Source organism: Astatotilapia calliptera, chromosome 2 (assembly GCF_964374335.1).
Source record: "Astatotilapia calliptera chromosome 2, fAstCal68.1, whole genome shotgun sequence".
Lineage (NCBI taxonomy): Eukaryota > Metazoa > Chordata > Actinopteri > Cichliformes > Cichlidae > Astatotilapia > Astatotilapia calliptera.
In genome coordinates this window covers 26,317,480-26,342,245 of record NC_137423.1, presented here as the reverse complement: position 1 = coordinate 26,342,245, position 24,766 = coordinate 26,317,480, and the positions used below count along the sequence as shown (strand labels likewise).

Sequence of the window (24,766 nt, the reverse complement as noted above, 5' to 3'; positions counted from 1 at the left end):
TTTGAGGAAGAAAAAGTGATTCGGTTTATTTGCGTAAGCACTTTATACACGACGAAAGGAAATTACTAAGAAAATTAAACTCATGATACATGGCTTCAAAATTAGACACATACATAATGAATAGAAACGAATAAACAGATTGAGTCCTTTCTATTTCCTACACAATCACATACAAAATCTTGTAATAAAGTGCATAATAACCTCACCCTGACTGAATTTGGTGATTTTACAAGTCAGTCTAAAGAGTCTAACCTGGCAATTATTCCAATTATCATAGCAAAAGTCATTTATCTACATCTATTAAACATTATGTGTTGAAGACTGAGTATGCCATTAATGTAATTTGATGCATCTAAGCTAGAGCACAGCGTTTTAATACTGCATTTAAGCTAATTGGTGCATAAGCCTTGGCACGATGATTACTACAAAGTGGATTTTTTTTTTACTTTGATGAGTAAGACAATTTTCTGAACATTTTAAAGCTTTTAAGATAGAAAACAGCATCTGGCAAAATCAAGTCAGAATTTGTGAAAAGAATGTTTACGTCACGCTCATTCAAATAATGGCTGATAACCGTGTTGTGTGAGAAAGCATTGATTGATTGCAGCGATATCAGCCGGACAGAGCGGCAGGAGGGTAGTGGAGGAGCTTTATGGGCTGAGGTTTGTGGCGGCTGTCTGTAATGCACGGGCTAAAGAAGGGGAACACCTTGCCCCTCGGCCCGTTGGCGAACGAGTAGAGCAGACTCATGTCGTCGGCGTTGTAGAAGGAGACCCTCCTCTCGTCGCAGTCCAAGAAAACCCCGAGCCTCTGCGGGGAAGATCTGACCCGCAGCCTCTCCCACGGCTGCTTCCCCACCGAGTACTCGTTCCCGTTGCGCAGCCGCAAGGTCCAGTAGCCGCTTTCCGGGCTCAGCTTGATCCGAGCGTGCCTGTTGACATTCTCCAAGGCCACTCCCAGGTCCCACTTAGGGCTGGTGCCCACTTCTACCTCCCAGTAGTGTCGACCCGATTGGAAGCCCTGGGCAGCCAGAATGTTGACGCACTGAAGGAAGCGCTTGTTGTGGTTCACGTGGTGGGTCATGACGTTAGATTCGACCGCTACGGTTTTGTCTCTCGAGACTTGAATGCTCGGGTGTGCTGTATCGACGTCAAACGTTAACAGGGAGGGACCTATGGGGTGAAACAATTCATTGGGAGATAAAATGACAGATTTTTAACGCACAAAACTCCAAAACAACCCTTTTACAGCATGATAATGGTGCCACTCCTGTTTCCACCTCAATAGCTTATCATAACACTACACTCATTTTCCCTTAATTACTCCCATTATTGACTCAGAACCAGTTTTCAGCTCCAGTCATTTTGTGTGTAATGAAGCATCGGGGGGAAATTACCTGGTTTCAAAGATTTGAACATCCTCCTCCATGTGATGTATTGTAAGGGAGCCAGGTATTTGTTACTGAAAGCATTTATATCAAACTCCGGGGCGATATCCACCTGCGCACATGGTCTGTGCAAACAAAAAGAACACAGAGTTCGGATCATTTGCTCTCAGCGTAAATTACTGTAAATGTCACATGAGCACAATGTGCGCAAAAACTGTCACGAGCAATTAATTGGTCACAACACGGAAATGCACGCTCACCTCAGTGCTGGGAGCTAATGAGAAGGAAAAAAAAAAGTCACGTTAACAGCTTGTTTGAAACGGGTTCGTGAAAAATAATTAATTCCCAATTAGATGATTTTATAATATCAGACAATAATATAAATAGGGTCACATCATTTTCAATTCCCACCTCAGTCAGTACGATGTCCTGGGTGGCAGTGCTGGCCTCCTGCAGCGCTTTTATATTGTCCTCCAGCTCCTTCGCTGCCTGCTCCGTGACCTCCAGGTGGTGCTGGACTTTCACCAGCTCCTCCTCCTGCTCCCTCCTCAGCTGCTCCAGCGTACAGGCTTCCTCATCGTGCAGGATCTGATGGAGAGCTTGGAACTCACTTTTGACACGCGCCTGGAGATCTGCCGCGACACTCTACGAGGGAGAGGGATGATTAACGTTATAAGAGCGGGACTCTCCGTGTCGTGCCACGCGTTTACCGAACACGTGGCTTGCTTGCTTAAAGCTCTAAAAAGCTTGCGGAACAACACACATCTCCAGAGATACAAACAGATGGGAATGAAGTCACAATTAGCATAAAAGCTCCATGTGTCTGACAAGTACTGCATAAAGAAGGAAACGATTTCCTTTTCATCATCTCAGCCCAGCGTGTGCGGCTAAAATTTAAGCTCTTATCCCACATCTGTCTGCCTTACTTTGTCATTTTGTTTCCGTCGCTCCTGCTTTTGCACAGTTTGTCATGTTCTGCACCACTAAATATGCACATTAACATGCTGTAAACAGCCATTAGAGACGGCCGTGCTTGTTCTTATTTCTTAAGTGTTGCCATTCCTTTGGATTCCCACATGAGCGTACCTTTATAATATTCATCTTTTCTTTGTCTCTGTGAATGCTGTTGATGAAGTCCTGCTTCCTCAGGCGGTGGCTCTCCAAAGCCTCCTTCAGTTGTTTCTGCAAAGTGGTATGCAAATCTAATCAGCGTGGGGGATAGGAACACTAAAGAAAAGAGACTATGCAGAGAATGAAGGAACTCGATAACGGTAAAGGGGGGAATAATTAACGACAAGAAGTAAACGCTATTCAAGACACAGGCCCATCTGAGAACTTTGCTTTTGTGCTGTTGTTGAGTTGATCTGCATCACATTCAGAGGTTTTTCTTATATTCTGCATGTATTGAGGAGGAAACATCATAATACATTACAATCTAACGGAATCTAGTACAACTACAGCACAAAACACAGCCTAGGAAGAACACAACATTTTAAAAGGTCCCACATTATGGAAAAGCATTTTGATTGTGTTTTATTATGTTCTTAATCCACTTGCATATGTAACATAAAAGCTGCGAAAATACACCTGTCTAAAGTTTGGACTAGTGATGTCATCAGAAGAAGAAAAAAAAACTTTACACAAAAAACCCCAATAGCAAAATCTGGAATACTACTCATTTTTTGCAGAGTATGTACCAACATGGGGATGCATAACTACAAACTACAACACCAAAGATGGCGGCTAGTGCAGTTGCAGTAATAGTGCCAGCCCGACTTGCGAAGAAAAGTAGTAAGAGTCGAGTACGGAAGCACTTGAGGTAGATGACCAAGGGTTGGAACTACATTTTTAAAAGATGATATGCAAACGTCCCCCACAGCTTGTGGGGATAGGTTAATTGATTGATTAATCTAAATTGTCACTAGGTGTGAATGTGCGAGTGAATGTGAGTGTGAATGGTTGTCTGTCCCTATGTGTTGGCCCTGCGACAGACTGGCGACCTGTCCAGGGTGTACCCCGCCTTTCGCCCTATGACAGCTGGGATAGGCTCCAGCGCCCCCCGCGACCCTGAAAAGGACAAGCGGAAGCGAATGGATGGATGGATATGCAAACGATGCTATCTTGACTTTCACACCAAGTGTGGAAATGCTTCAGAGAAGAGGCTAAAAGATAGACATCTACATATGCTTACATTCATATTTCACAACAGCATTGCTGTTGTGAAATCAACTGTGTCTAAAGTTAAATGCTTGAGCTTGTGACGTTAGCAGGATACTTAGCAACCATGCTAACACTTCTGGTAACCAAATATATTGGTAACATTTTCGTGTCATTCTGAAATGACACTGAGTCAAAGGATTAGGGTAACGTCTGTGTTTTTCTTTTTTAATTTGAATTGAATTGAGTTTTAAGAATCAGGTAATTATGCTGGTACTGGTACCGACTACTAGACTTCCAGGAAAGCTAAAGAATGTACAGCCAAGGATGAAGACAGTAGCAACATACACTGAAGCCAAAATGTCCTTTTTTGTTAAATATAAGCTACATTATAAATTTTTTGACTGCTCTGCTTCAGACTGAACTGACAAATACAGGTATTTTTACTGCAAACATGACTGTGCCATCTTAATTAGAGCCAACCCAATATAGGTTTTTAAGACCAATACTGATATTTTGTGATTTAAAAATCAGATAAATCAGCTGTTATTAATGCTGATAGTCATCAATCAGCAAATAGCTGACATTGGCTAATAATAGTGATAAAGCTTAGATTAAGCTGAAGTTCAAACTAATATGAAATGGGATCATTATTATGGAAAAAAACTGGCTTAAATGTTTATAGCCTGAAACACATGTTAAGGTATGTAAAGTCAGAATTATAAAGGGTGTGAGCCGCATTACCTAATTGGAATCACTGAGCTGGAGTTCTCAACCATGTTTGTGTTATGTTATCTTACCAATATTATGGGTTATTATGCTGTTAGCTGGTGTAACAGCTCAAGGGAGGCCTGCGCTCCATTTGCACGCATCTATGCGCACGCAATGGACCTACGCAGCCGACACAGGCACACAGCCGATAATTTAGTAATCAAGTAGTTTGTTCACATGTGGTGTCTTTTGGCCTAAAAAAATAATTAAATAAATACATTCTAAAATTCAGGTGACTTTACAAACCAGTGGCTGATGCTGCCGTGGTCTGTGGTTTGTTACTTTAGCTTTTTATGTTTTGTATGGTTTCCAAAAAACAAAAGCAACAAAAAAAAAAAAAAAAAAAAAAAAAAAAAGGGGACAAGTTGACAAGTTAATTTGTCAATCGGGAATCCTTAGAAGTACCTGTACTTTTTATGTTAAGTGAAAGAAACCAGCTGAGGCCTCGAGCCTTATATTTGCTCGACAGATCAATTTCTTATCTGTTCTCTTAGGAAAAGTGGAAAAGGATTTTTTTGTCTGTGCTAAAACCAGCAAAACAAACAAACAAAAAACCTTACAAGTGTTTTTATTATTCTGTCAGTGTATATTAATGCCTCTGCTGTGCTTAAGTTGCATAACCTGTTATACAAAGTATCATAAGGGTGAGTGAAGAGTGAACTTTGGTCTGAGAAATTCAAATAAGGTAGGCTGAGGGCAGAACAACAATAAAACAAACGTGGACGCGGACTGAAGCATGAATTATAACTGTATTGAACCCAGATGTTACTTGCTGGTCAATTACTATTGATCGGTCTACTTAAGAGCACAAGGTTATTTGTATAACATCGCAGAAGACTTTATTTCTTGCTGACCCAAAGAAACTGTCTGGAAAACCGCCAGCACGACAGTTAAACATGAAGTGAGACTGAAATACAAACCTCTAGGTTCTTGGTGTAAGCATCCGAGGTAGTGGCACGGACCTTCTCCACCATGGCTGCCACAAGGTAGTTAGTTTGAAACTGCTTGGAGCTGAACTCCTTGCGGCATTGTGGGCAGGTGACAGGCCCCTGCGTTCCTCTCCAGTACCTGGATATGCAAGATTTGCAGAAATGGTGCATGCAGGCCAACATGACAGGCTCTCGGAACAGATCACAGCATATGGCACATGTCAGGTCCTCTCTCAGACTGCCTCTGGTGGACTGAACAGCAGCAGCAGCAGCAGCAGCCATGATGAAGGGTGCTGTCCTCTTTGAGATCCCTTCACAGGAAGTGAAAGCAAAACGTCTGAAGGCAAACAGAAAAGATTACCAATCCACTTCTGCAAATACTTTACAAGGAGATAGCTTCGATTTTTCTGTCAGCTGCCAACAAATGAAAGGAAAAACAAATAGTTCACCTTCAAACACAGCAGAGTGTGCAGCTACAGTCTGAAGTCCATCACTGATAACAAAGCAGTGCAAACATCTTAATACTAGCACTAAGCACCTACTTGATGGTGCTCAGCAGTAGAAATCAGGTGCTATATCACGGGGCTTGCGAGCTAGCTTGTGATTTGTATTGTGAAGGCAGTGTTTACTCAGGTAGCGTGTTTGCTCTTAACTGCCTGGAGCCAGTTAGCGTTTAGCTACGTGTAGCAGCCTCTACAAAACAATAAGAAACAAAAGACATTTCGGAACTTCAATAAAGTGACTATAATCGTCACATAATGAATACTTTGATGAACTTACGTGGTCTGTTGTTCGGAGAAATTCAAAACCGAATACGTCAAAGTTCGCCCCTCTGCTCTCTACTCCCTGCTGCTGCTGCTGTTTGGGAACAAATAGTCTTATATTCTGCGCATGCGCGCGCCACAAGCCTGCGTTTGATTGGTCAGTGTGTTTGACGGTGAACAGCAGATGGCAACGAGTTTTGTCAGCAATTTTCGATATACACTAACTGGTCATTTTATTAGGTACACACGTTCAACTGCTCATTAATACAAATATCTAATCAGCCAATCACGTGGCAGCAATTCAGTGCATTTATAGGCATACAGACAAGGTCAAGGCGACCTGCTGAAGTTCAAAGTAAGCATCAGAATGGGGAAGAAAGGGGATTTCATTGAGAAATGGGTATTGGTGCCAGACAGATCTGCTGATTGACTGGGAATTTCCTACAAAACCATGTCTAGGGTTTACAGAAAATGGTCTGAAAAACTGAAAATATGCAGTGAGTTGCAGTTTTCTGGGTTTTGTCGATACTAAAGGTCGGAGAAGAATAACCACACTGCATAAAGCTGATAGGAAAGTAATATTAACTCAAATGACCACTTAACAGGAAATTCAGGCTAGAATTCACACAGACGCCCCAGAAATGGGCAATAAAAGATCAGAAAGATTCTGATGAGTCTTGATTTTGCTGGTACATTAGGCAAGCATGGTTAGAATATGGAAAACCACATAAAAGCATGGCTCCATCCTTGCTTGTATCAAATGTTCAGGGTACTGTTGGTGATATTTTCTCGGCAAACATTGGGCCCTTTAAGTACCAGATCATGATTTATACACCACACCTGCTTGATTGTTGTTGATAACCATATCCATCATTTTATGATCACAGTGTACCCATCTTCTGAAAGCCGTTTCCAGTGAAACTCTCAAATTAGCTCAAAGTGGTTTCTTGAATGGGGTCTCTGTATTCAAATGGCTTCCACATTCAGCACATCTCAGTCCGACAGCTCACCTTTGGGTTGGGGTGGAAAGAGAGATTTACGTCATGGATGTGTACCAGACAAATCTGCAGCAATTGGGATGCTATCATGTCAATATTGACCAAAATCTCAGAGGAATGTCTCCAGCACCTTTGCCAGTCGACCAATATTTATTTTCAATCTACCTTTTTCACTTCCTCCAATGTCTGTTGCAAACGCAGGGAAGGACTAAGACTAAGACTAAGAATACTGGATCTAATATTGATTCCGAAAAGACAGTCAAGTTGCATCTTTTTACTTTTACTGTAAAAAATAGATTAAAGTGTGTTATTTCTAGGTCATTTGCACAGATATATCTGTCCATTCATCCTCCATCAGATATAATTCTGATGGAACAAATCCCTTATAAATGACTATTAAATCTCCATGAATAGTAGTAAAGCAAACATCTAATAAAATAGGATTGGACTCTAGTCTCATGTAAAGGTCAGGCCCCCATAACAGTTTTGCCCACGTTTCACCCTAGTGGGAGTTGTGCCTTAAGAGGGTCCTCTTAAGAGACAACTTCCACTAGGGCTTAAACACCTGGGACTCTCCATCAGTTGGTGTTAGAACTGAAAAAGCTTCTTGCATGAGAGGTGAAACGTCTTCAAGAAAGTTATAGAAGTCCGGTCGCTTTTCTTTCCAAGCTCCTTAGATTCCGTAGATAGCTATTTGTTTAGATTTCTGAAAGGTTCCTCCGGAGCCACAAAAGACGTTATACAAAAGATTTTACATTACTCGCTGCGATAAGTGAACTGAACTCAGTGTGTAAAATGAGTGGATGGTTTGTGGAATTATAATGAAATTTGCTTGATATCCACTATTGCAAAAATCTACAGTCTGTCACAAGTTGCTAAAAACCTCCAAACTCTCTGAAACATTACCAAGGATACGACCTCGGTGTCATTAATGTTAGCTCCAGGCGTGCTTGCAAGGAATGTGGCTATTAAATTTCAGTTTAATAGGGGAGATACAGGACCACTTCTGCCTTCTTGGACATGTTGACCAAGTCCTTTATAAAAGAAAAGTTCACCAGCAGGAACGACTGGAACATCCCACACAAATATTTCTCTGAGGAATCCAATCTGCAAGCTTCAAAAGGAAAGTATCCTTTAAAATCAATATCTAAAATCAAATGACTAAATGGTCTAATCCGCATTGTACGGTTACCATCTGTCAAGTGTGTATCCCCGGTAGGAAATAACAAAAGGAAAAGGGGGAAAAAAGCACAAAAGGGATTTCTTAGCTTGGGTTAATTACACAGAAAGACAGACAAACAAGTTGCGAGGACACCCACAGTTTGTGAGCTAGAGACAAGAAGTGAATCTCAACCATTCTCAGTCCCAAATAGCTCACTAACCACTTTTATGAAGATTAATTTGAGCCCTTCCAGGTGAATCAATGACACAGCAGCCTGAGAAAACTCTCAACACTGGCTGAGTGACCCAGGCATGGGGAGGCTGGTGGATGGCTCTTTTAATTGGAAGCAAAAGAAGTGGAAGAGAGAAAGAGAAAGAGCCAATCAAGTATAATCTCCGGTGCTGAGATAATTGGTGCATCAAATTATTCTGCCACAAACTAAAACCAAAGAGGTTCAAGGATCCTATTAAGATTCTGATCAGGTGAATTCCTTTCAAACAATCATGTAGGTTGAAAGTACAGTAAAAAAAATAAATTCAGGGCATTTTTAAAGTCTTTTAATCCCATTTATTTCTAGGGACCTTGTGATCTTTGTTGCTTTTTGCGTTTCACTTTGCTTTTGAAGTTCCTCAAAAACTGGCCAAATCAAAACAAAAAGTAATTTTTGTCCCAGATGACTATTTACTGTCATCTTGTTACAGAGGGAATTGCTCCAGGCACAATAAAGTCACCATCCCCCCCCCCCCCCCCCCCCCCCCCCCGCGCCCCTCCCAATAGAAAATAATCCAGGTAAATGACACACTCTGAATACTAAAATATTGACTGACATCTCCCACGACACTGCAGGGTCAAAGGGACTACAGTTTAGTGACTTTCTGTGCCATCAGCATGAACTTTTATCTATTTTAGGTATCGTGGGAGCTCACAGGGGAAAAAAGCCCACGAGAGGCTCCTTGTTGTCTTGTATTGTTTTCCGGGCTAATCAACTCAATATGACAGTTAGCTTAACAATGGCTCTCTGCAAAGCAACACGAAAATTGCGTTAAGCTGCACTTTAAATGTTTTTCATTAAAGAAATTAGATCAGTTGAGACAGTGATCCCGAGAATCAAATATACAGCCATTTAAATTATCTGCTTTAAAGCCATGTTTTGTTCCAAAGTTCATCAAATATTGTACACATGAACAAGGGCAAAGCTTCGAGGAGGGGAAAAACGGAATACTTGGCAGGAAATAAATGAAATAACAAATGGAGATGAATTTGGAAAACCCAGTGACGTAGACTGAGTGTGCTTTGGCACTTTAAAGGATGCTTTATGGTGTTTTATTTGATTTCTTTGCCTGGTGAAAGTAAATAAAATAAATGAAAACATTACAAAAAAAAGTGTGATGTGATTTGCAAAGCGCAAACCCTGCGCAGATCTCCAGTCTCTGTCTCTGGCAGGCTGGCACAGATGTGGAGGCTTACACTGCACCCTGTAAACCTGACAGGAACACACAAAACAGTCGAGCCACAAGATGCGCACCAGGCGCTGCACGCTGGGAGGAGCTTCGAGATTTTTTCCCACTTGTTTCATGACACTCTCCGGTGAAGACACGTTTGCACAAAGGAGATATAGGGGGACAGGTGAGTCGATTAATGTGTGGATAGACTTAAAATGGATATTGCGAAGCTATAGTTGTGGGACATACATGGACTCCCCCTTTGAGGTGCAAGACATGATTTCTCTGCTCTTTTGTGACAGCGTAACCTGTAGCTGATAGAACTATGAAATGTGCGTAATTTGGATAAAAGAAAACGTGCTGGATGAAAAGAGTCCAGACTGCGTACCTGAGACTCTTTGCGTTGGAGAGAGACGTTTTGCACCTGTCAAGTCGGTTAACTAATCTCTCAGAGCTCAGTTGGAGATGTTTGAATGCGCACTGCTGAGTAAGTTGAACAAATTGGCACAAATTACGCACCGATGCACACTCAATTAGAAATAAATCGCCTCGTTATTATTTGGTAGTAATATGTAGAGTTAGCTTGAATTGAATCAGGTTGTGCTGAGGATGTTTGATCGAGCAGGTGTAGTGGCACAAGGTTCCTATCATTGAACAAAAAAGGGTAAATAATGGTTTATAAAGTGCATGGCTTAACCTGCCTGGTGCAGCGGTGTGTACCAGGCAGGTTAAGGCAGGGTTTTCATGTTCCTCGGGTTACTGGCACTGCAACACCTGTTGTAGCACCATGATCACATCTTCGGTGATCCCTACATATGGATTTCGAGGCATCTTACAAATCAGTCAACTATAGATTATTTTGTCCGATGTCCTAAGAGTCTCTGTTTTCTCTTCACCGCTAATATTTCAAGGAACCGACACGTATGAATGGTTTCAAATATCAGGGAATTGTGCAGGAGCTTGGAGACACGACACATCTGCAATGCAATACCTTTAGTTTAACCGTAACATTATGGGCGAGAACACAATACTTCCAAATGCCATTGGCTTCACTGTTTTACTGTTTTAGTAAAATCGTGGAAAAAGCGATGATGTCAGTGAAAGATAGTCTTTCTAGTGGTTCTCAGGAAATAGGCTGGATCCCCCGAGAAATCAAGGAGTGTCTGTCACCAAAGACATGACCTCTCACTAAAGGGTGACCTGGTTTGTCTCAGAAAACTTTAAGCATTAAGTGATGGCCACAAAAAAAAAAATAAAAATAAAAATCAATAAAAATTGCAAAGCTTAATCAGGCCCATAAGGGCAGGTCCAGGTTTTATGATTGAGAATCCCTAGGAAATGGATTTCCTCAAAGCATCTTACTGTGGTTAACATAACATAATGCAATTTACATGCATTTGCCTAATAAGGATGAGACTTGGCTTTTATCCTTTAAGAGCCAAGCTGCAGCTGTAGTTATACATGTCATTACAACATGCACTGTCTGCACTCAGCAGCGGCTCTTGGCTGTACACAGGTAAACTGCCATAAATGACTAGATGATGAACTACAGAATATTTTTACTTATGAAAGGTTGTTTAATGTTAAGCACAAAAACACAATGTTCCCTTTATAAGATTCAGACTATGCATGCAACCTGCCTGCAACTCTAATGATGCAGCTTTGAACTGGCTCACTCTTGATCTCACTGCTTCCTCCATCATGTTTTCTTTATTCTTTCTAATAGTACAGGTTTTCATGTCTCTTAGAGGGGTTTTTTGTGTTTTCTTTTGCACAGCCCAGACAATATTCCACAGTAAATAGCTCGTGATATCTGGTTCTATTTTTGCATAGGGCTTTCAAGAAGCTGCTACAAAGCAAGCTGTTCTTCAGTTGATTCTAACTGTCGATCTATTCATTAAAATTCATGTTTAATTTTCTTACTTTTTCAGAACATCTACCTCCTCAACACAGTCGTGGACAAGTGTTCTAATAATGAGGCCGTACGAATTAGAGGCGTCTCATATCTACTAAATTGTTTCATTATCTTTTGGTTAAACACTACATCTCTTTAATATCAGAGTGGTATTTGCAGGTGATGTAAAGGGAACAAAGAAATAACTGTGGAGCCATGTTTTTTAAGAAAGTTGGATTTTAGCTCTCTTGCAGTGCAGAGCATGGAAAACACCCTGAAAATAAAAAACATGGTTTGAAGTACAATGCATCACTAATAATGCCACTTGTCTGTCCTAATACACTGACAGGAATGTCTGCAGTTCACTTCTGTGAGTGACAGAAGGTATTACAGCGTATAAAAGACACGAAACAAATGGATAGAAGAGTAACACACCTCGACACTTGATCAAAGAGCTCTAATGTTCAGATTCCCATAGTTGTACTGCCAGTATCCAATTCAATTTGACTTATTTTATTTAGAAAATTCTTAGCATTGTAAGGTAAAGAGTCTACAATAATACAGAAAAACCCCAGCAGCCAGACAACCCCTTCTGAGAAAGCACTTTTTGACAGTGGGAAGGAAAAACTCCCTTATAAGAGGACAATATCTCAGCAGAACCAGACTCAGGGAGCCGTTACCGCTTTGTGGTGAGGGGAGAAAGACAGGGCAAAAAACATGCCTTGGAAGAGAGACAGAGATGAATAATAACTAATATTTAAATACAGAGTGGTGTGTAAACGCCAGTGTGCATGAGAAGTCTGTGAGGGCTTAATTGATGTACATCCTGGAGGTAAGAGTTCAAGAAATGTTGATCAGGCGTGATGAGAAACCTCTGATGGGATATTCTCTTAAACAGTTATTTTCTATTTTCTCTGCTCAGGTGTAAAGTCAGCCTTGATCTAGCATCTTCCAAAATGAGCCCACCGGACATATCCAACAGCACGGGAGAAGACGAGGCTGGAGAAACCGATCCCTTGTTTCTGCTTAACGACAGCATGGGCTTGCACCAGCCTGGATACCACACTGACATCATCAAGCACCTTGGAGTCCAGATCAGCCTGATCACAGCTTACTCGCTTATCATCCTGCTGGGGCTGCTGGGCAATGCTCTCGTCATCTACATGATAGTTCGCTACAGAAACATGCGAACAGTCACCAACTTCTTCATAGCTAACCTGGCCCTGGCAGACCTTCTCGTGAACACCTTCTGTTTGCCCTTCACGCTGGTTTACACTCTTCTAGAAGAGTGGACATTTGGGGCTGTGTTGTGCCACATGGTGCCCTTTGCCCAGGCTCTGAGTGTGCACGTATCCATCCTCACCATGACTGTCATAGCTCTGGAGCGCTATCGCTGCATCGTGTTCCACCTCGGAATGCGGCTCACGTGGCACTCGAGCTTCCTCATCATGGCATTCACCTGGACTGTGTCTGCTGTCCTGGCAGCACCCCTCGCCATCTTCAGAGAGTTCCGCTACGAAGAGATCCCGTCGATCAACCAGCGCTTTCCCGTCTGCACTGAAAAGTGGCCCCAAGTGACCAGCAGGGATGGGCTCATCTTCAGCCTCTCAATGCTCCTCCTGCAGTATATCATTCCTCTAGCCATCATCAGTTACGCCTACATCTGCATCTGGGTCAAACTGAGAAATCACATCAGCCCATCAAGCCGCAATGACAGCATCAACCGCCGCAAAAAGACCACAAAGATGCTGGCGCTTGTGGTGGTGGTGTTTGCCATCTGCTGGCTGCCCTTCCATGCCTTTCAGCTGGCCATCGACCTGGACCTGGTGCTCAGGCTCGAGGAGTATAAACTAATATACACCGTGTTCCACATTGTGGCTATGTGTTCAACTTTTACCAACCCTCTCCTGTACGGATGGATGAATAAAAACTACAGGAATGGCTTCCTCATGGTGTTCCGGTGCGAAGACAAGCCGGATACTTTCCACCTGGAAGGCTCATTCAGGACTCGCTCCTTGAGGAGGATGACTCTGAACGGCCGTAACGGCGGACACCCTCCCACTGCTGTGTGACTTGATTTGCACGTTTCAAGGCATCTGTAGTATATGAACGTATGCGCGCCCCTCTGCTCCGTTGGAGTTTGTCTTTCAAAAAGTAGCCTTTTTTTTTACTTTAATGGTTTGATCTTGAGTATCTGTGTCACTGGAGAAGACCCAAAGCTTTGCATGCAAATTGCTTCATGTGAAGTTCTTTTTCCTTTGCTAACAGCACTAGTAAAAACAACTATTAAGAAATGTGTTTAAGGTGTTTACTTAGGTGTTATTTAACTAGGTACAGTGTATAATGTGTTCTCGTGTAAAATGAGGAGCTCTCTTTCGTTTGTCATGTCCAAATTTATGACAGTCTTAAGGGAAGACTGTTATTACTGTGACAGTGAGAGTTTCATTTTTCACACCTGTTTTGTTTTTTCTACTTGATGTCTGCTCAAAAAATATCTGGATGGTTTTCAGCTAATTAATCCAACTGCTACATTCTGGATTAATTATAAGTGTTCTGGCAGCGTAACATTCAACCCTAGTTCAAGGAATCCAGAGGAGGCGATCGATATATTACTGTCCAAACAGGAAGTTAATTGTCCTCACCTGGCAACCAGCTGTTCCTGATTGGATGAAGCAGCAGGACCCTGTTTCCAGAGGAATGGGACTCTGTAGAGCGAGAGCGAGAGCAGCGTATTATTGATGTCTTTAGCACAAAATGCAGCCAGCTGCTTCGCAGATTTCTTAGAAATAAGAAACGCTTTTGGAAGAAGTCAGAATGTGTGATTCTACATTTATTGCAGTGCTGATAAAGTGCCCTTTGTTGACTGTTTAATGAACAGGAATATTAATCAACCGCAGCACCTCTTGGTAGACATAATGAGCCCCTATTACACATGCAAATCCTGGACCTGATCTGACTATGGGGAGAAACTATGTTTTGCATGTCCTTGTCAAATAAAGAGATCCAGGTTTGGATAAATATAAGTAAGTCAAGTAAATGGCTGTTATATTCTTCTGTGACATAGTTTGAAAATGTACTGAACATTGGCAGCATGCAGGGACTCCACACATGTATGGTAAGCCCGACTGATGAAATATCCATGTGAAAATTAAAAGAGGTGAATAGGAGATCTTTTTTAGTACAAGTCACACGTTTATGCGTCTTTCACATATTTTTTTGTTTATTTTAAAAAAGAAAAAAAAATAAGTGGGTCAAGTGATTCCAGTGAAGCATTTGTATATGGCCTACACATTGTGATTCATTATACAGCAGAGAAAATGCCTATTGCTCTGGCATTACTGGCTCCTGACACCCACATTGCTGTTTTATTCCCTTGTTTGACCTATATCCCTTTTTAGTCCTCTAAATTATTATGAGAGCTGTGAGTGCTATCAGTGCAACCAGCAGAACAGCACTCAGCTTGTATCCATTGCATCACACACCATTACGGTGGACGTGTGGACACTTCTGTTTTAAACAGGAACACATTATTTGGGATTCTGGGATGCATATTTGTTCAGGGAGTCCTAAAGATGCCAGTTCCAGTTGTTGAGAGCTGACAGGGTTACATTAAAATTCCCCCTCACACGTCATTATAAAGTTCAGACAGAAAGTTTTGAGACTCTTCTGTAGTGTCTTGCGCGGTCACCTGCTGCCCTCTAGTGTCCCAAGCAGGCGTTGCACACGCCCCACCTAACCGGATATAGCGTCTCGTTTGACCTTCCTTTTTTGCTCCAGTTACGTTTGACATGATTTTCGGACTTTATCCGCGGTGAAATTCTTCCCGATGGGAGCGTAAAATGCAAATTCTCATTTTGTAAATGGTATCGCCGTGCAGGTAATCGCCTTTTCATCTGAGCTGACCCTAAAAAATGTGTTTATTGAATGTCAGTAGTAGAATTTTCTGGGGTACGCTGTGCCATTCATTCATGTGGCTTGCCTCATGCTAGGCTATGCTAAAGGGGAAGCTAAAGAGTGCGGACGTGATAAAACAGGATAGCAGTGTTTTATCTCACGTTAGGCCTCTCGTTGTTGAAATATGTCACAGTCTGCGGTCTTAATGAGGCTTACATTGTTTGTTGTCAGTCACGCGACGAGACACAGTTGGACACAGCTGGAGTTGTGAGGTAAAAAGGTGTTAAAGGTAACGCTATAGTGTTTACCTTCAGGTGTTTATTGAACTTGACACCTGTTGTTGTAGCTGAAAATACCAATGGCTTGGATTTATTTTGGAACATAAGGGTTGTCATCGCTGAGTTGTTTTATCACATTGACACCGCTATTTACGGCTTCGTCCTGATGTGGCATCTGAAAATTATCTGAACACATCTGGCTAACTATCACTCTGTTTGTTCTGTGTGTTTGCAGGGTAAACCAAGGGAACAATGGTGAAATATTTCTGCTGTGCAGGTCTGCTAAAAAACACCTGGGACCAAGTCTGTGTTGCTTTCTGGCAACGATATCCCAACCCTTACAGGTGAGGTGAGGGGTTTATGTGTGGATACGCATTCGTATCAAACATCTTTCTTATAGCCTGTAATATTTTTTTAATGGACTGTAAACTGCACCCAATAAGGCAACAAAAAGTCACCTTGCAATGTGAAGAGCCTACAATTTTAGAGTCAACGTCCCAAACCCAGCTGATCGCCTCTTTCTGTAAGCACTAGATGACTGTGGGGTGGAAGAACTCCATTTTAACAGGAAGAGACTAACAGGTCCAGACTCCTCTGCCATGCTAGTTGGGGGAAGGGAGAAAAAAGGAGACAAAGACACAGGGATGGAATATAGTCTGCATTATCATAGTTTTCCTAATCTTTACGCTTAAATGCCAAGTGTTTTGAGAATGCGACATCATCAGTGTGATTTTTTTTTTTTTTTTTTTTTTTAAACTTCCCCTTCATATGTTTTTGTTTAAGATAAACAAACCGATATAGCGATATAGAAAAAAAAAAGATAAAATTAAAAACACATTTTATGTATCCAAATGTTCAGTAAACACTCCAGTTTAAACATTTTTTTTAGCATAAATATGAGACTGTGTCATGGTGTGATGATCAATGAATTTTGTTTCACTTTAGTTTCTTATGAGACAACTTTTGAGACATTATGTTTTACAAACGCAACGCTCAGAGAAGTCATGTGACTTACAGTCAGGTATATCTCCCAGACTCGGTAAGAGTATTCACCAACACTTCCTCGTGCTTGTTCTGCTGATTCATAGGACGGTTTGTGTATTCCCACGGCATTTTTTCCACTTGGTTCATTTTTGTTTTTATCTAAAGTCTATTTATTTTTATTATTAAGAACATTTTTGTTGTTGTTACTTCAGTGAACAAGATTCTTTTTACATCTCTTTTTAGTTTTACATTACAAGAACAACATGATTAGATTACATTTTAGCATTCACCTACTGAGATGGTTAAGTGGAAGATCCTGGAAAATCATTTTCAGGAAACGCATAGTTTTGACTTTATTTTGCCAATTTTCTGCTGAAGATTGTTCGCATAAAAAATTTAATGGAGATAAAAATAATAATAATAATACTTTAGGGGACCAAGCAGTTTCTAAATAGCTCAGTTTCTTCATCATTCTGCCATTTTTACCAGCCGAACTACCATTCGGGTAATAAAGGGGGAAAAAAATCACCGTAATCAAGTCACAATGAGTGTGAAAGCAAATGTTAGTTGTGCTTTTAATTGAATCATCAGTTTGTCCATTTAATTGAAGCTTAATAGTTCTTGTCAAGCTAAAAATACAGTGTCTACTTTAGTATTTCTGTGTTTGTCACTGTTTCATAGAATGTTTAAATGTAATATATTTCGATTTTGAACTGTTGTGTGGATTAAAAACGGTAAATTCTTATTGAACTGAAGCAAAAATAGAGATTTTTCAGGATCATAAACCTAAATAATCCAGGTTTCACGTCATCATAATCCATCCGTCCTTCTTCTTCTTCTTCTTCTTTCACAGTAACCATGTCTTGACTGAAGATATAATTTTCCGAGAGGTTACCCCAACCAACTGCCTCATTTCCAGGCGTCTTTTGACCAAAACTAGCCGTGCCCCTCGCTGGATGGAGCGCTACCTTCCAAAGCACATGGCCAGCTCGGCGTACATCATCGAGGACTCCATCGTGGACCCTCAGAAAAGGACCATGACCACGCTCACGTGGAACATCAGCCACGCTCGCCTAATGGTACATTGGCGTTTGTGTGCCTTAAGCAGCATTCATCAGCAGTGCACAAAGTGGCACCTTTGGCTCATTTTGCTTTTGTTTTTTCTCGCTGACAGTCTGTAGAAGAGCGGTGTCACTACAGAATTAACCCTGAGAATGGCAGCTGGACCGAGATTAAGAGAGAAGCTTGGGTCTCCTCCAATGTCTACGGGCTCTCTAGAGCTATTCAGGTCAGTGGAGTAAAGCAGAGTGCTGCGCTACATAACAGCTGAGGGAAAGTAGCCGGGGGTGACCGAGAGTAACACTCGCCCACCTTGCATTTGTTCTGTATTTAGAAACATAATACAGTGTTAAGATGCAACAGCTGAGCAGCTGAAGCTGTCGGCCAGGACCTGAAGTAGTAAATGACTTATGACAGAGAATTACAGTAGTTGTTGACAGCCCATATATGAGGATGTGAGTCATGTGTTGTTATGCCTCATGCATCTTTTATAACTTTGTTTTTCACCTTCCAGGAATTTGGGCTCGCAAGATTCAAGACCGGTGTGACAAAAACCATGAAAGGCTTCGAGTATGTGCTTGCCAAAATGCAAGGTAAATTATTCTTGGTTCTTATTCCCATTTTATTCCTATTGTAAGTTTGTGGCTGATGCTAATATGGGTTTTCCAAATCGGTTCAAACTGCTCAAAAAAATTAAGGGAACACTTGATCGCCTCAGTGTAACACATGAGGATTGGAGCCCAACGTCCTTTAGCAGGATTTGTGCTCACACACCAACACTGTGCTGCTGGAGTGGCATTTCCTGGAGAACACTAGAATTGTGAGCGGCAGGCGACATAGTGCTTCCCAGCATCTCCAGACACCTTTATGCTTGTCACATGGACTCCGTGTCAGTTTGCGTCCTTTGAAGAGAATTGGCACTATCGGAGGCTGTATAGCATTGTTCTGCTGGCACAGGTCCCACTTAAAGACACTGGGACTTTATGCCATTTTCATGGAGTCTGTTTCTGATGGAAGCATCGAGGTTAACACGTGTAGCCCTCTGGAGCTCATTCTTTAGGGCTCTGGCAGCCCTCCACATGTTCCCCCTCACACAGAGTCACATAGTGGGGCTGCTACTGGGGTGGATGGCCCTGGGAGACACAGCAACCCTTCTTGCAATGGCATGTATGGCTGGAATACTGGAGGAACTGAACTACCTGTATATGCTGAATGGATTGCAGCTATTGTATCAGTAGTGACTAGTGACACAAAGAAAACGTAAAGTTAGAGAAAAATCAGTTGGGGGAAAGGTGAGAACAATGGTCTGTGGTCATCGTCTTGCAGAAGTATTCTCTTTTTGATGGTTGCCTTCTCTTTGCCTCCCACTTTACCTGTTGTCGCTTTTATTTATCCCAAAGCAGGTTAAATGGAGTCAGTGGTTGATGCTTCCTAATAGGACAGATGGATATCTCTTAAGTTTAACTGACTCTGTGTTAAACTGTGGTGATCAAGTGTCTCCCTTTTTATTTATTCATTTTTTTCTGAGCAGCATAATATAATAACATCAGTAATTCGTGCATGGAACTGCATATTCTTCTAAAATAAGGTGACTGTTGCTTTTTTCATGAATGTGGAAAACTGATTATAGTAATAATTGGAAGTGTTAGCTGCTTAGGCACGAAAACCTGGATGAATCCAATGAAGAGCTGTGTTTTGTCCCCGTGTAGGTGAAACTCCATCGAGAACTTTAGCGGAGACGGCTACAGAGAGGGCGAGAGAGACGGCGCTGGCTGCTAAAGAGAAAGCCAAAGACCTCGCCTCGCATGCCCAGAAGAAGCAATACGTGTGACAAGCTACACAAATAAAGTGATTCTGCAGCAGAACTCACCGATCCCAGTCATGGTTAGACACCTCTGTGAGGGCGCATCCAACTGAAATGGTGGGTGGACCATAAAAGACCTGAGCTGGGTTAAACAGCCTGTTCCTGCCTCCCTCTACATGCCGCACTATAAATATATTGCCGAGCGTATCTACGCCACATCACCTCAGTATTTACCAGAGATGCAGGTCTTAGACAGGAATGGTTGGTTATTACTGGCGCTGCCATAAAATGATTGAAGCTGTTGTTCGACCTTTGCTCCAGTCGTGCCCATTGTCTTGTTTTTTGTTTGTTTTTTTTAAACTCCGTTCCTTTGAGTATGCCTCGTCTAAAGCAAGTCACGTTGTCTTTAAAGCTCCAGTAGATAAGGTCACACCGAATTTGTGATTAAGGCATTCTCGTTTATGATTGGTTTTATTTAATCTTGCATACAGTTGCTGGTTTAGTTCGCTCTACAACACTTAAATCGCATTACTGCAGCTGATCATCTCCTTGCCTCAAGTTGGACTGAAGAGTTTGGTACAGTTGGTGTCATTGCTCAAGAAGAAACCTCTGAAAACTTGAATTGTGATTGTGCATTTAAAAAAAAAAAAAAAGGCACAAAAGCTACCTTGAACTGTACATTCATCTAAGCTCTGGTGATGCAACCCATGCAAAAATGTGTCCTTTATCAGCTTGTCAATAAATTGACTTTGTCTTTCTAATCACTTTGCTGTCTGTCAAGTGTATGTCTGTGCGCCAGCCCTGCTCGAGTTAGGGGTGAATGGATTTTTACCTCTAAAATGACTAATAACAAACACAACAGCAAATAAATACAGAAAATATTTATTCATTTAAAAAAAGGAAGCTTACATCAGTAAAAAAATGCTACATAATATTACTGGGTGGAGAGACAGAAAGTAATAAGGCCTCTTGCATATACAAAAGTGAATTGAGGGGGTAGAAAGCACCTTAAGTTATTAAATACTAGGGGTCGACCAGTGTTCAGAGTTTCAAGGCCTTTGAAGATAAACTGTAAATGAGCCGCGCCGGCTCTGATGCAGTCTTCTGTTTGAACACGGCTCATAAATAACAGCCCATCAACACCAATGTTATACAGTAGTGCAGCTGCAAGCTTGGAGCAGCTCCCGGCACCTGCTGCAAAGCTGTGTTTCCATGCTGAAGCGGCAGAAGTTGCAATAAACACTGCGATGTTATGTGTTTCTATGACTACAAGCACGGCGATTTTTCCCAATTACACTGAAAAATCGAACAATGCACCTTTTTTTTTGTTTTTTTACATTGATGCAATTTACTAAAACAAATTAACAGTTTATGTAGCCATAGCTTGCCCAGAGGCATTTCAGCAAAGTGTTAGGTTTATCTAAAAGTTTCAAATATCTGTTATCGGTGTCTTTGAAACTAAAAAAATATAGGTCGACCCCTATTGAATACACAGAAATGAATATGTAATACAGCATTAACTACATAATCATTAAAAGTACAAACTGCCTACCTGACTGGTGAATTTGTTATGTGTATAATTAACAATTTAATTGATAAATGCACAAGTGAAGGTAGGAAAGACTTCTAGGAAACATTAGCAGTGAATAAAACTGCCATTAGGCCTCGGTGAGCAGCTCCCAAGTGCTCCTCTCACAGTTTTAAGTTCTTAAATTGTGAACTAATTCATATTTGGCAATGTTACTGAATTTTCCTGATGTCGATGTGCAAATATGACCTGCTTCTGTTTGCTGCTTTCAAATCTTTTTGAGACAAAACAAGTGCAACATTTGGAAATTATGTGCAATAGAATAAAAAGGAGCAAAGTATATGACTGCACTTAGATATACAATAGGACACAAACACAAAAAACCCCGACATAGCAAGATTAATGTTTAAGTGCATGCTAAACGTGGCATACTGAGATATAAGCTTAGTGCTAGGTAAAAGCTGAATAGCATACTAAACCAGATCTGATTTAAGGCAGAATTCAGTACAGACATTCTGTAGTAAAGAATAAGTTAAAAGTTTAGAATAAAAGCCCTTATCTGAATTTTAAAAGCCCTTAAAAAAATGAATTATTAGAGCTGCATGAATGATACGAAGTTTGACACCTCATGGCTTTGGGGGAAAATAGCATTAATGACTGATGCTAGAACACACACGAGTATGTGTTTGGTGACGACACGGCCCAGTGAATTTTACTGCTATTCAGTGCAAATGGACACTTCTCTTTCATAACCAAAGGTTGGCTTTTAGCTTTTTGTCCGACGTGTGCTGACAAGAGAATGCCAAAAAAATGTTCAGTTGTACAGTAACATCTTCTTCCATTCTCCCCCATCCTTTGTTTTTGGAATGTTTTTCCTCCTCTTCCTGTCCGTCCGGTGACAATAAACCAGTTACCACTCGTGTACTGCCGTCATAGCCAGGCCTTTTCCAGGCTGGAGTAACAGTGGTCCGCGCCGGTGTGCGTAATGCTCAGTCCATCAGAGTCCACAAACACAATGCTCTCCACATCAACCTCAACGTCCTCTGCAACAAACCCGAGCACAGATCCGATCCGTCAGCAGAAATATGGCAAACTTCGCTCGTCACATTAAGCTTGAACTTGCAATTTGCCTTTGAGGAGACAGCCAGCTCCTAATAGGACTGAAATAATTTGAACGTGAAATAAAAAAAACCCGAGGGGCTTACCTCTGTCTGAGTCCGACCTCTCGGAGGACATGGTTGACCCCTGGCTGTCGTTCCTCATCCTCTCCGTGCCCCTCTGCAGCTGCTCCAGCCGAACCCGCAGCTCTTGCTGCTCCCAGCGCAGACGATCCTTCAGCTGCTCTGCACGCTCATCCTGCTCCTGCAGCTTCTGAACGGGAAAAAGGTGCAGGAGCAGAGCAATGAAGAAAGGATAAACAGTACAGGCAAAAGCAAAAATTGAGATTGCTAAAAGCTCTGTAAAATGCACAAAACAAGCCACTTTCTATACACACAGTATTCATATATATTCAGAATATTTAATGTTCTTGACTAATTTAAATGCTTAACTTTAGAAACACCAATTACATGCATGTCTTTGGACTTTGGGAGTAAATCGAACTACCCGCAGAGAGCACATAGACAGAGGGAGAACATGCAAACTGCACACAGAGAGGCTGGATTTAAACACAGGATATTCTTGCTGTGAGGCAGCAGTGCTAACCACCACACCACAGTGTTACCCCACTTCATGATTCAGCATTGTTCTCTGTTTTGTCTTGTGCGGTCTCCCTTTAACACGTATTGTGTCCCTGAGAAAAGCACCACATTTTAAACATGGCTGGGATGACAAGTAAACCAAACTCGAGTCAGATTCAATGCAAATTCAGACATCTCGCACCTTTATGTGAAGCTGGGCTCGTCTCAGCAGGTTCAGAGTGGTGTTCCTCATCGAGTCCGATGACAGTGGGACCTGCTTCTTCAGCTGCTCCAGGCAGTGCCTCAGCTGTGCCCGTCTGCAAAGCACAATGAGAAAGAAGTGAAGCTGCAAATCCACACTTCCCTCTTTTTGGGGTTTTTTTAATCTCTTGATCTGACACACATGAACTTTTACTGTAGCATTACGAAGAAAAGCCCATTACCTGTTTTTCTCCAGCTCATTATGAACAGACCTGCAAACAAAGTAAACAAACAGACAGTTTGGTCAAACATTCACAACAGTGCACTCCTACTCAGCAGCTACTGCGTGAGAGGTATTCAAGGTTGAAAGGGTGCCTTATCAAAACTGAAAGTCAGACCGAGCCACACCCTGTCGTCAGTTATTTGTTATGTAATGCATTCACCTATTGCCACCAGCAGATATCTTCTTGCTCTTCTGCTTGCTTCTCCTGTCGAACTGAGCTGGACTGAGAGGCAAGACGGAAGCATACCCATGTTCTGCCTCTGCGCAGGGAGACGCATCACAGCTGTGTTACACAACAATCGCCGGCAAAATCACAGTGCACACTGGCTGCGACGTTAAAGGTGCCCTCATATTAACATGTGCGAATGCCGGTGGGACAAATCAACTTTTATTACGGCGTAATTAAAGTGTGATATACTATCCGTGCTGTAGGGGAGGTGGGAGAAAAGGAGGCTGAACGCAGTCTACCGTTGTCATCAGCTGGACGTTTTGCTTTTGGCGCCATCATCCACTATCTGTTCGCTTTTATCCAACCAGCCTTACAACCTCACGCGTAAAAAAGGAGTCGGGATAGCGTCTACAGCTAGTAAGCAATGAATAAAAGTTATACTTTATAGGCTTTCCTCATCCCCCCCCTTTCATTCACCGGAGCGAACGCTCAGCGGCGCCCGGATTCATTTTCAAACTGGTCCAGATTGGCGCCTTTGAGTACAAAGATGCGACCGATATGTAGGTCAGAGTCAAATGGCAAAACACCGCCCAAAAATAACCTTGCACCTAGAATCCAGGTTAAATCTTAAACAGCTGCACGGTATGATGTTTCTACGTTATGTGTAGGTGCATACTTGCCGCCGGTTTATTGTGGATTCATCGTTGTTTTAACAATAACCAATCAACTCCCCTCTCTAGGCTGACAGTTGACATAAAGCACTTACCCCGCTCTCTTCTCTCCAGAAACTCGGCAGCCCGAAGAAGCACCTGGATGTTGCACACTTGTCCTTCCATTGTTTTGGTTTTTTTTGCTCAAATGAAACGGCAGCAGGTAAACAAGCTACTGTGGTACAAGCGTCAAGAGCCCGAAGTGGATGAAGCAGTGTCTGAGCTACGTCCTCAATCCACACAACGCTAAACCGGTGGTGCGTTCAGGAGCCCCACGCAAACTCGGAAATTTTCAATAAATTGTGTATAAACATTCCAGGTTATACCGTTCTACGTAATATTTTGACTAAATGCTCTAACCACTCGGATATTATCATTAAACTTATCACGCCACATGCCCCACACTATCTATCGATTCATCCAAATCAATATGCTTTTCTTCTGAAAAGTCTTTTTATTAGGGTCAAAGTTGAACTTCAGAAAAATAATGGTCAGCAGGATAGCGTCAGCGCTTTTTGTTCTGTTCAAATTATTTTTCATATTTCCCTTCATGTTCAACTTGCATTGCTAAGTAGTGGTGTTTTTGTCTGTTTGTTTTTCTAAAAGTCGTTTATGGCAAATTTGCTCATTTAATCCAGGGAATTCTGGGTTTTGGTGGAATCTGTACAATCGT

At 41.8% G+C, this 24,766-nt stretch overlaps 4 protein-coding genes across 12 annotated transcripts; 2 read left to right on the top strand and 2 right to left on the bottom strand.

Moving 5' to 3' along the window:
• trim105 (tripartite motif containing 105) lies at positions 1-6,181 on the bottom strand. 9 transcript variants are annotated; one of them, XM_080306960.1, is made up of 8 exons: positions 6,025-6,178; positions 5,694-5,937; positions 5,236-5,581; positions 2,474-2,569; positions 1,799-2,032; positions 1,648-1,661; positions 1,397-1,512; positions 1-1,172 (listed from the first exon to the last, which is right to left on the bottom strand). In XM_080306960.1, exons 3-8 carry the CDS (start codon positions 5,524-5,526, stop codon positions 613-615), a joined length of 1,311 nt encoding a protein of 436 aa, XP_080163086.1. In that variant the 5' UTR covers positions 5,527-5,581; positions 5,694-5,937; positions 6,025-6,178; the 3' UTR covers positions 1-612. The 9 variants fall into 9 exon arrangements, with proteins under 9 accessions (XP_080163086.1, XP_080163094.1, XP_080163088.1 ...); XM_080306968.1 differs by having other exon boundaries at positions 5,236-5,555; XM_080306962.1 differs by having other exon boundaries at positions 5,236-5,658; positions 5,787-5,937.
• Positions 6,182-9,667: 3,486 nt separating this feature from the next.
• npy7r (neuropeptide Y receptor Y7) lies at positions 9,668-14,536 on the top strand. The gene is made up of 2 exons (XM_026190186.2): positions 9,668-9,794; positions 12,427-14,536. The coding sequence occupies exon 2, from the start codon at positions 12,461-12,463 to the stop codon at positions 13,574-13,576; it is 1,116 nt and encodes a 371-aa protein (XP_026045971.2). The 5' UTR covers positions 9,668-9,794; positions 12,427-12,460; the 3' UTR covers positions 13,577-14,536.
• A 696-nt stretch (positions 14,537-15,232) lies between these two features.
• Positions 15,233-20,287, top strand: prelid1a (PRELI domain containing 1a). Its single transcript, XM_026190217.2, has 6 exons — positions 15,233-15,381; positions 15,912-16,020; positions 17,514-17,739; positions 17,835-17,948; positions 18,234-18,312; positions 19,429-20,287. Exons 2-6 carry the CDS (start codon positions 15,929-15,931, stop codon positions 19,548-19,550), a joined length of 633 nt encoding a protein of 210 aa, XP_026046002.1. The 5' UTR covers positions 15,233-15,381; positions 15,912-15,928; the 3' UTR covers positions 19,551-20,287.
• A 102-nt stretch (positions 20,288-20,389) lies between these two features.
• Positions 20,390-24,338, bottom strand: mxd3 (MAX dimerization protein 3). Its single transcript, XM_026190248.2, has 6 exons — positions 24,150-24,338; positions 23,375-23,474; positions 23,174-23,203; positions 22,933-23,047; positions 22,257-22,422; positions 20,390-22,094 (listed from the first exon to the last, which is right to left on the bottom strand). Exons 1-6 carry the CDS (start codon positions 24,217-24,219, stop codon positions 21,982-21,984), a joined length of 594 nt encoding a protein of 197 aa, XP_026046033.1. The 5' UTR covers positions 24,220-24,338; the 3' UTR covers positions 20,390-21,981.
• Between the last annotated feature and the right edge of the window lie 428 nt (positions 24,339-24,766).

Excerpts from the sequence above, each read along its gene's own strand:
- trim105 (XM_026190156.2), bottom strand. The coding sequence starts at position 5,526 with ATGGCTGCTGCTGCTGCTGCTGCTGTTCAGTCCACCAGAGGCAGTCTG. Across the intron at positions 2,570-5,235 it reads CTTACACCAAGAACCTAGAG|AAACAACTGAAGGAGGCTTT; the intron begins GTTTGTATTTCA and ends ACCACTTTGCAG. Across the intron at positions 1,173-1,396 it reads GTTCAAATCTTTGAAACCAG|GTCCCTCCCTGTTAACGTTT; the intron begins GTAATTTCCCCC and ends TTCACCCCATAG.
- npy7r (XM_026190186.2), top strand. The coding sequence starts at position 12,461 with ATGAGCCCACCGGACATATCCAACAGCACGGGAGAAGACGAGGCTGGA.
- prelid1a (XM_026190217.2), top strand. The coding sequence starts at position 15,929 with ATGGTGAAATATTTCTGCTGTGCAGGTCTGCTAAAAAACACCTGGGAC. Across the intron at positions 16,021-17,513 it reads CGATATCCCAACCCTTACAG|TAACCATGTCTTGACTGAAG; the intron begins GTGAGGTGAGGG and ends CTTCTTTCACAG. Across the intron at positions 17,740-17,834 it reads TCAGCCACGCTCGCCTAATG|TCTGTAGAAGAGCGGTGTCA; the intron begins GTACATTGGCGT and ends TCTCGCTGACAG.
- mxd3 (XM_026190248.2), bottom strand. The coding sequence starts at position 24,219 with ATGGAAGGACAAGTGTGCAACATCCAGGTGCTTCTTCGGGCTGCCGAG. Across the intron at positions 23,204-23,374 it reads ATATCTGCTGGTGGCAATAG|GTCTGTTCATAATGAGCTGG; the intron begins GTGAATGCATTA and ends CTTTGTTTGCAG. Across the intron at positions 23,048-23,173 it reads AATGAGCTGGAGAAAAACAG|ACGGGCACAGCTGAGGCACT; the intron begins GTAATGGGCTTT and ends TGTGCTTTGCAG.